The sequence below is a fragment of the Phaethon lepturus genome, unplaced genomic scaffold (assembly GCF_000687285.1).
Source record: "Phaethon lepturus isolate BGI_N335 unplaced genomic scaffold, ASM68728v1 scaffold30180, whole genome shotgun sequence".
Classification (NCBI taxonomy): Eukaryota; Metazoa; Chordata; class Aves; order Phaethontiformes; family Phaethontidae; genus Phaethon; species Phaethon lepturus.
Window position 1 is genome coordinate 1,094 of NW_010514909.1, and position 9,798 is coordinate 10,891.

The window sequence follows — 9,798 nt, forward strand, 5'->3', positions numbered from 1 at the left end:
GGAAAGTGGTACATCCTCTTGTTTTCAGGTAAGTTGTGAGAGATAAGTCTCTGATGGAAATGCGAGACAAATATAGATAGAACAGAGTTAACCTGCATGTGTAAGAAAGTTTTTGCTCTCAGTTTTTATTCTAGGGATTATACTAATTTCTATTACAGGGTGTAATGTAGTTGGCAATAAGTAGCAAGTGTACTTTGTTGTCTGAAAACCACACAACAAAATAGAAAATCGTATTTTCTTGTGCACTTGCAGGAACACAGTGTATTAAATCATCTAAGCAACTATGCTGGCTGCAAGGCTAGTATGCCTGAGGGCATTATCATGCCAGACTATCCGCCCCACCATTACTCAGACTCCCCCAGCTTTGAGGAACTCCAATATAAAAGCATACAGATTGTGGCAGCCCAACCAGGTAAGGTAATTCTCTTTCTAATGGTTCTGTCTGCCAATATTTTAAGGCCTGAATGTTTTGCCAAAAGAATTGCTTTGCACGGAGTACCTGTTTTGAATGATCATGAGCCTTCTGTTTGATATTCCTGCTCTAATTTACTGAAGGAAGAGTGTTAGTCAAAAAAAAAAAAAAAAGGGAGGGTTTAAGAGTAATTGAAATAATATCTTCTGTTCTGATGACTATTTCCCTATTAAAATTACGGGATGAAAAAAGAACCTAAAGGAGGGGAGGTAGTGATGGACAAGCCTTACTATCTAAGGTGGGAGGAGCAGAAATTCTTGTCTGATCCCTGTTTCCAAGCTGGAGTCTTAAATATAATATTGAAGTAAAAACTTTCTTTTCAAAGATTTTAGTCCCAATATGTGTTTAGAGCTGTAGCCTAGGCTAGAGCAATTTTTGAACTGTGGCGGGACTATCATGGGCCTTACCAATGATTTTAAAACTGGACTGTTATCCTAAGATACCATCTGTTTATTATTCATTGAGAGAAAATGTTTGATTTTTGCTTTCTGCCCAGGTAACTCTCAACTGTTAGGACGTATTGCTGTTTTGTCACCGTCTTGGTGAAAGTGCTAATGGCAAATTTTTCACCTTCTCTGTGTTTTCCTCTTAAGCATAGAAAACTCTTTTAAGCATTCTAAGTTTGTAGGTATGTTGTGTTTTTGTGTGTGTGTGTTCTTGGCTTTTTGTTTTTTGTGGTGGTTTTATTTCTGTGTTGAGTGCTACATAATTAGTGTTGGGCTAGATTTTGTTAGATGCAAAATACAACAAAACTGAAGTGCTATGGTAAACTTGGCGAATTTTGTTTCTCTAAGGGCTGATGATAGCAATGCTTGTAGGTTTCAGGTTTTAGTGTTAAAACAAGCTCACCGCTTTGAGTGAGCCCTTGGTCGCTCCGGTGCCTCTGTAATAATTTAGAAATTCCTGGAAAAAATGGTAAGGAAGCTTCAAAAGTTGTTCCTGAACTTAAATATGAGTTTGTTCTGTGTTGGTCTTGCAGCTTACTAAGACTTTCAGCAGCATGCTATATTTATTTGGAGCTTGTCAGCCTCAAAAATCTTAAGTTTATAGGCCTTCATTCAAGGTTTGTTCTCTGAATCGAGGCTAGAGTTTAAGGCAAAGAATTCATTCTGCTTTCAAAATTTGATGTCTGTAAAGTATAGGTATTGTGCAAGGATATTTTTTTACGTAGAAGCGTTTATGTAAAGAGTGGGTTCACATGTGAAAAAAAATATTTTTACTTCCTATAATAAAAGTGAAGAGTATGCTTTTACATTTAAAAATAAGCCTTATGGCCTTGTTTATTACAGTGGGACTAGAGTAGAAGAAATGCAAACTGAAAACTTCAGCTTCTGAAATTCACTGCATTGGTTCTGTATTTGTAGTATGTGTGAATGTTATTCACAAAGCTTTCTAAACTTTAATGTTCAGTTGTTTTCTTTGAGCACGGTTGCTTCCTATCTTTAGGAGGTAAGCACAGGTAAATAAGAGACTATGTAGCAATTTTAAGTGTAGCAAGTAAATTGATAAGAAATGTCTTCTATTTTATTTCATTGACTCTTTCTGATGTTGTTTCTGAATCTAACAGTGTTATGCCACCAGAGTAAGAACCGGTGTAAGGCGTGGAAAAATTGGCCAGGAAATTAAAGAAGCAGCGTTTGAGCCATCTGCAGAAACCGCACTTAAAGGTAGAGTAGCTCTGCTTTAAATACTGAGAATCTTTGAAGCTTAACTTAAAACTTCCTGGAAGAAATTGGTTTCCTTCAAACCATTAAAGAGACTGAGAATATTGTTTCATATGTAAATTTGCTTAGTGGTCTCCTTCAATGGACTGAAGATAGTTTCTCTGCTTGTCTTTCCTTGTAAAGTTTAAAGCTGCAAATATGTTACAGTGTAGACAAATTTTAAGCTGCCATTTTTTTTTAAATTTTTTAAGCTGCCTTTGAGAACTGTTAAGTTAAAAATGGTTGTCTCGTAATGGAGACTTGGCCGCAGATATTAAAATATGCGAGCACTTGCTTTGCTGCACCTAGTTTGTATGGTGTTTCAAGGAAGGATTTTTCTATGGTATATGTAGAGTTTGCCAAAAAAAAAGTTTCTGGGGTTATGGCTATGTAAGACATTGGTTTACTATGCGTGCTAGTACATCTAGCGTGGATTGTAATTTCAGTGGATTACAAAGGGATTTTTTAGATGGCACCGTTCAGCAGAACAGGCTTGCAAATAGCGTATAATAGCATTGAATTGACAAATGGAATTTATGTAGACTGGCTAGATAATGCATTGGCTATAACACTTTAGGAAACAGTATAGTCTTTAAGAGTTTCACAACTGAAGGTATTTGGTCTCAACTGCTCTTACTTCAGTTATAACAGTATTTTATGATTGGTATTTATATTTCTAGCAGTAATCTGATATGTGACAGATACTATGTCTAAAAATCAGATAGCAAAAACCAATAGTAAATCGTGTTGTTGCCCACAAGCTTTGGAAATCCCTTTTTAAATGGTTTTGGATCTAATTGCTACCAAAGAGCTCTTGAAAGAGTAAGCATCAAGGGCGGATGAGTGAGAGGAAGAGACATGATGTCTAGTTTTTCTCCTGTTTTATAACGAGTTGGATAGTGAAAAGGTATACTAAATCAGATGACAGGTGAACTCTTCTGTTGGATAACCTGTTAACTGGTTTTGTGTTGGAATTCCTGTCACTATAATGAAGGTCAGTAAACCTGGCATGTTACTAGTTGATCTCCTGCTTTTTACTCTGTTTTATAAAGCTGTATTGTGTTGGTAGGCTGAATCTAGGTTTTTCCACATGCAGCTCATTGAGAACTGGTAACGTAGTGACTTGAAGTTAAGTAGAGCTTTAAGAAAGAAGCCTAACATGGATCAGCTATTGCAGATAAAACAAAACTTGTGGGAGGATGTTATTAACTATCCCAAGTAAAAGCATTCATGAGCATAGGTGGTTTTTTTGTTGTTGTTGTTGTTTTCTTCATACAGCTGATCGCCTGGGGAAATTTATTGTTGCTGGAGGGGCTGCTGTTGGCCTGGGGGCCCTCTGTTACTATGGAATGGGCATGTCCAGTGAGATTGGAGCCATTGAAAGAGCTGTGTAAGTAAGATGGCTTACTGTTTTAAGTAAAGAGCATGTTAAGTGAACCTCTCTCCTCTTTACATCTATCGCTTCTTTACCTGGTATTGCCTAGTGTAGACACAGCTTACATCTTTTTTAAGCTCTGAACAGACAGCACTCGCCTCTCTGCAGGATTTTAAAGCATAAAACTGAAAGCAAAATGTAAATTGCCCAAGCTTAAGTGGATATTGAATTGAGTTCCTTTGTTTTGCTAAATTCAAAAATTATTTGTAAAGAGTATATAAATATGTCTTCTGAGGTGTGCTACAGATAATTTATGAAGGATAGTCATGTGTAAAACATATTGTTAAGACCACTTAGCCTGGTGTTCCTGTGAGGCTGTTCATTAAGCTCTAATAACAGCATACTGGAAAGAGAGTCTCCTTTGAACACACTACTTATCTTGGCATAAGCCTTGCTCTGAAATATGTTTTGGCTTAAAACATTGGTGTATTGCTTTTTGGCCAGCAAAAACCTGTCTGTGATGGCAAAACTGTATAGTTACTTTGACTTAAAAAGTGGTTAGTGATAAGCATGGACTTGGGTGAAATCAGTGCTGGAGACATTTTGCTTTACTTCGCATTTATATTTGGAAGTGACTAAATGCTTGCTAGTTATATCTATGAGACTTTCACTGGTACAGCTATCTGTAATTTTTTTCTCCACAAGCCTTGGAAGTAATGGGTCAAAAGAGTAAAAAGGTAGAAAATGCGTGAACTGTGTGTGTTTAGTGTCAGCAGGGAAAGCTTCCTATACATAGTATAACAAAATCACACTGCAGAAACTCTCATTCACGTCTAGGGCTGTTGCTATTGTTAGAGCTCTCAAAATGACGTTCGTGTCCTGTGGTGTCAGATAATCATGTGCACTGTGACTCAGCAATTTGTGAGCTGCTCAGCAGGCTACTTAGTGCCCAGTACACATACTGTAGACATGTTTCCTTAAACTGGTTTGTTATACATACACCATTCTCTGCTTTTTTTTTAACATTAACATTCATTTTTTTCCAAAAGCACTTGTTCTGTTTCCCATGTATGCTTCCTCCTTAGAATTGAACTATAATTAACATTATTTGTAATTTGCAGTATTTCTAGAGAGTTATGTTATATTAGACCAGCAAGATTTAGAAGTTCAGCCCCCTGTTGTAAGGTAAACCCATGGCAGAAGTTGCTAGACCATACTATTATTATGAAACCTTCCTTACATCCACAGCTATGAACATACTTAACAGCTTGCTTGTGTTTTTAGTTGGTCTTCATTATGATACTGCTAATTGCGCAGCTATGTATGACTGCTTATTTTTCAGTATTTGGCCACAGTACGTGAAGGACAGAATTCACTCTACTTACATGTACTTTGCGGGAAGCATTGGCTTGACGGCACTGTCTGCTGTAGCAGTAAGCAGGTCTCCGGCACTCATGAGCCTTATGACAAGAGGCTCCTGGCTGGTAAGCTTATATTATAAAACCAAAAACATTTACTGAGAAAAGACCCCAAATGTGTTGGTTGATATAAAAAATGTGAAATGTAGACTACTTGGTGAAAAGTAAAGCAAAACTTCACTTACACTATTGTCTTTATCCATAAAGACTACCTAAGTATTATAATAGTGTTCTGTGATTTAAGATTTGGTGATTCTAATTACATGCTGACATGCACCTTTTATACTACTTTGATTGTTTGTCCAAGACAAACTATATGAGGGAAAAAAATGCCATGCTATCCTTACTGGCTGTATCCAAGTAAGAACCTGTTATAAATAGCCATCTGAGGCTAATGGCACTATTTCTGTCACTTTCTAAGAAGGGAAACTGAGGTCCCTGTGCATTCTTCCACCTCCCTGTGCTCTTCTGTATACATCTTTGAAAGCTGTCTTCTGTTCCAAGGCTAAAACAATACTGGTAGGCAAATCATCCAGGCAAACTGCTAACAAAATGTGTCTGCTTAGTACATACTCAGTATGTTAAGTGGAGTAGAACAATAATAGTTAAATTCTAACACCTACATAACTTTACAGAGATTAATTTAATAATGCATCTGTGATGATAAACCAAGGTTGTACATTTCTGACCAGTTGCTAGCTGCTGAATGATTCTGCTCGGAATCATCAGTAAGAGGAGGCAATGAGGTTTAAAAATCATTGGTAACAAAAGCATGTGAACTGATTATTAGCTTTGGGTGGACAAATGTAGAAGAAAAAAGTAATGCTAACATTTCACGTGCCTGAGTGAGGATTAGAGTAAGGGGTAAAGCCATATGTTTTCTTTCTCTTAGCTTACACACCTAAGAGGTTGTTGCCATCTTACTGCTAAACTTGAATTACTAGAAGACCGAGTAAAGGTAAAATGGGAATTACTGCAAGCTAGGATCTGCAAAGATTTGACTGTAATCTTACAGGAGTAAAACTGACAAATGCTCCAATTGTGAATTAGGTTGCTCTTTTCAGAATTACACTATTGACTTTTAGACTTGGAGGTTAGAACAGAGACTGCATGTCCTAATCCTAACTTGAGCTCTGTAATGCTGTTTTTACAGGCAATAGGTGCAACTTTTGCAGCCATGATTGGTGCTGGAATGTTGGTCAGGTCTATATCCTATGAAAATAGTCCAGCAGCTAAACATTTGGCTTGGATGATGCATTCAGGTATGCGATTTTAGTGTTTATTGTGGAGATGTCTATGCTTCACTGGGACCAGATTCTTACTTTAACAAAATTTTGACTTTAAGGTCAATTTTTATATGCTGCTCTAGGAGAGTTAAGATTTTTCAGAGACCAGTGAGAACTCTTGAAGGTCGGGAAGATTTCTTAAGTGTCCTTAATACAACTGTAGTGTTTTTCATAATCTTCTAAAAGTCATGCTCAAGTTACTGTGTGCCACATTGCATACAACTAATTGGTTTCATAGCTGCTTTTTGGCACTGTAGCTTCTGTAAGCACTAGTGCCTACGCTTACTGTTCTTCAGCTGTGCAGGATAGGAAATTATTTGAAAACTTGACTAGAAAAACGAGATTTTAATATTAAACTGCAGCTTCATAGATACATGTTCCCACCAGGTACATAAGCTGTGAGTACAGATCAGTTTCTCACTAATGATACCTAGTTCAAATAACAACGGCTATAATTTTTCAAAACTGTTTTGCCAGAAATAATTTACGGTTCAGGAAAGACACATGGATGTTAGACACTGGAATCATATTTGCCTCTACAGAGCTAATGCTTCTACGAAGAATAAACTGTGTTTATTTTAGTGATTGTTATTAAGTTAAGCAACCTAATATGATAGTAATGGACTAGATAGAGGTTTCATACAAGACTGTAGCAAAAAGTCTGACTTACTTGCCTAACTAATTATCGTAGCAGAAATCTGTCCTGCTTTTCAGTGTTGAGTGCTCCTATGACTATTATGTAGTGGATTAGTCCATGCTAAGTCTCTTACCAGCTGCGTTTTGAACAGATCAATATGTTGACTTTTGTTAGTCTTTCTTCCAAAGACCAGCTCCCTGAAGTACTCTTCAGAGCTAGATAAAAGTAAGTCATGGAATTTAAGGTTGCAAATTATTTTGCTTCCTTCTAGACAAGCGCACAATCAAGTGCGTTGATATTTTGTCATGTAAGTAGCTTAGTTTGAGCCATGTTATCTGACTGTGGGGGGAATGTTTTGGCGGGTGGTGTTTTTACCAGAATGATTTAAAATCTTATGGTTGTGTGTGTTTTCCTTTTGGCTAGGTGTCATGGGTGCAGTAGTGGCTCCTCTAGCCTTCTTGGGTGGTCCTTTGCTGATCAGAGCTGCCTGGTATACTGCTGGAATTGTCGGAGGGCTCTCAACTGTGGCCATGTGTGCTCCAAGTGAAAAATTTCTGAACATGGGAGGACCACTTGGAATAGGCTTAGGCTTCGTTCTTGCCTCTTCAATTGGTAAAATACTGTTTTAATACTGCCAGATAAAGTAGGTTATAAACTTAAGTTGCTAAAATGTAGCTCACATTTGATTGCACAGTGGTCTGTCCAGTTAATATTTGCCTTAAATAGCCCTTACAACTGTAGCACAGCAGAAAATACTTTGTTAAATTTGTTCTTGAAAACAAACATGAAGTTACAGTTCTGGCAAGTGTTTATCTGACAAATGGCCGATAGTGGTGGCTTGTATGTTTAGTCACTGCCAGTGGCTTGGGAAGACAGTAAAGGTGATCTTAATTCTTGATCCACTTGTTGTTCTTCCTCATGTGTTTCTAGGCATTGTTTTAGTCCTAGGGACAGAAATATGTTCACATGAAGAAAAGTACACATGATTTTCTAGGGTGTTTGAAATTACTGGATCAGGTTGTATATGTGAGCTCTCCAGCTCATGTATTAAAGCTCTTGGTATTAAAAATGCACCACAAATTGAGACTTGAATACTCATTGAAAAACATGTGCTACAGTAACTGAAGTTTGACCCAACTCAGAGTAGCAGATACACACAGTAGCTTTTTTTAATACTGTTGTACCTTCCTCTTCAGGGTCCATGTTCTTGCCTCCTACTTCTGCTTTTGGTGCTGGCTTGTATTCGGTAGCTGTTTATGGTGGATTGGTACTGTTTGGCATGTTCCTGCTCTATGATACGCAGCATGTTATCAAGCGTGCAGAAACTATTCCGTATTATGGCGTAACAAAATACGATCCAATCAATGCGTAAGTATTCTGTGTTAACACAGCTGATCTCAATGTCTCTAAGAATTTGCTCAAGCTATATCGAAGTATGTTTTAAAAACAGCCAGACCTTTTTACTGTTCAAAAGTGTATTGTTGTTAAACGTGAAGAATCACAGGGTTTAAAAATACAATGTGAAAATAGCTAGTGGAGTTAAAGCTGAAACCATCTGCCTGAAATGAGAGAAACAGGACTGAATGTGTACTTTCTAAATGTACTTTCTAAAAAGTATTTTTGTTTTCTGAAGCATTGCTGGGAGAATTTATAGTTGCTTTCTGAAAATACCGGTCAATAGCAGCTGAGATAAAAAATGTTAACTCTTTCATAGTCACTTAATATTCACTAGTCTTTGTCACTAAATAAAAAAGCTTTAACAGTGTGATAGGTAGGGAAGGAGGGATTCATTGACTCTAAGCAAAGATCAGGTCTGACTAACAAGTAACTTGCTTGTAAATGTTGTCTGTCTGATCTTAGATGAATTGTTAACCTCGTTGATTCTGGTTTCTTAAAATAGAAAAATACTGACCTTCTTCAAAATTCTTGGAGATAAACAGATAAAAGCACAGCATAAAAGCAGAGGGCTATTGTATGAAAACAGTATACTGTCTGTTAAGATTTCTGTAAGTAGCTCTTGCTGGCAGAGATGGTAGAACAAAAATACAGGGGTTTTTTTGACATACTAAGCACTGAGGACAACCATAGTTGGGTTTTGTTACAGACGCTTCATGAAGGCTTTTAAAAATGAAGTATAATGGTGTGAAACAGCAAATAATACTATTTCTGTTCAACAATATTGACTTTGATTTCCTGTTTCCTAGGTGCATGGGTATCTACACCGATACACTGAACATCTTCATTCGGGTGGCCACCATGCTTGCAGGTGGTGGAGGTGGCAGGAGAAAGTAAACCGAGACTCCTCTTTGCAGCTGTCTGACAGCCTGCCTAGTGCACGTACTAAATAAAAATTCATGGTTACAGGCAGTTTTGCTGCAAGTCAGAAGTTTAAAGCATTTCAACATATTGTTTTCAGTGCAATGTGATTCAGACAATAGTTTTTCTTCAAACACTTTTCCAGCTCTGTGTTTAAAATAGCGTGAACTGCTTCTAATTGTACATTATTTTGGGAAAGTAAATTATTTTTAATATATGGGTAAAATAGTCTATCTGCTTTTTTGGGGGTTGACAGCAGTTCAACTCTTTTTTTTTTTTTACTGTTAATGCATAATAAAGGAAGTAATTTCTAAGCTGGTATCCCATATGCAGATAAGGACACAAGCTACTTCATGAAATGCTGTTGAGATGCATCAGTTTTCAGTTAAGATTGTGTAAATTATATTTTAGCATTAATGACTTCTACCTGGGCAGAAATTTTAGAAACGTTTAAGAAATTGTCAGGAATGTATTGGATTTGACAGGTGAGGTGACCAAAAAGGATAAAGGAGACAAGATGAGGAAACTATGCAGCATTTGTCCCATATGAACTTCAGGCTCTTTCTGGAGTACAGATGAGAACTCCTTGCT

At 37.1% G+C, this 9,798-nt stretch overlaps 1 protein-coding gene across 1 annotated transcript; it reads left to right on the forward strand.

The window, feature by feature from the left end:
* Positions 1 to 240: 240 nt before the first annotated feature.
* Positions 241 to 9,426, forward strand: GHITM (growth hormone inducible transmembrane protein). The gene is made up of 8 exons (XM_010294286.1): positions 241 to 412; positions 2,040 to 2,139; positions 3,454 to 3,565; positions 4,893 to 5,034; positions 6,122 to 6,230; positions 7,315 to 7,503; positions 8,088 to 8,259; positions 9,096 to 9,426. Exons 1-8 carry the CDS (start codon positions 284 to 286, stop codon positions 9,181 to 9,183), a joined length of 1,041 nt encoding a protein of 346 aa, XP_010292588.1. The 5' UTR covers positions 241 to 283; the 3' UTR covers positions 9,184 to 9,426.
* The last annotated feature ends 372 nt before the right edge of the window (positions 9,427 to 9,798 follow it).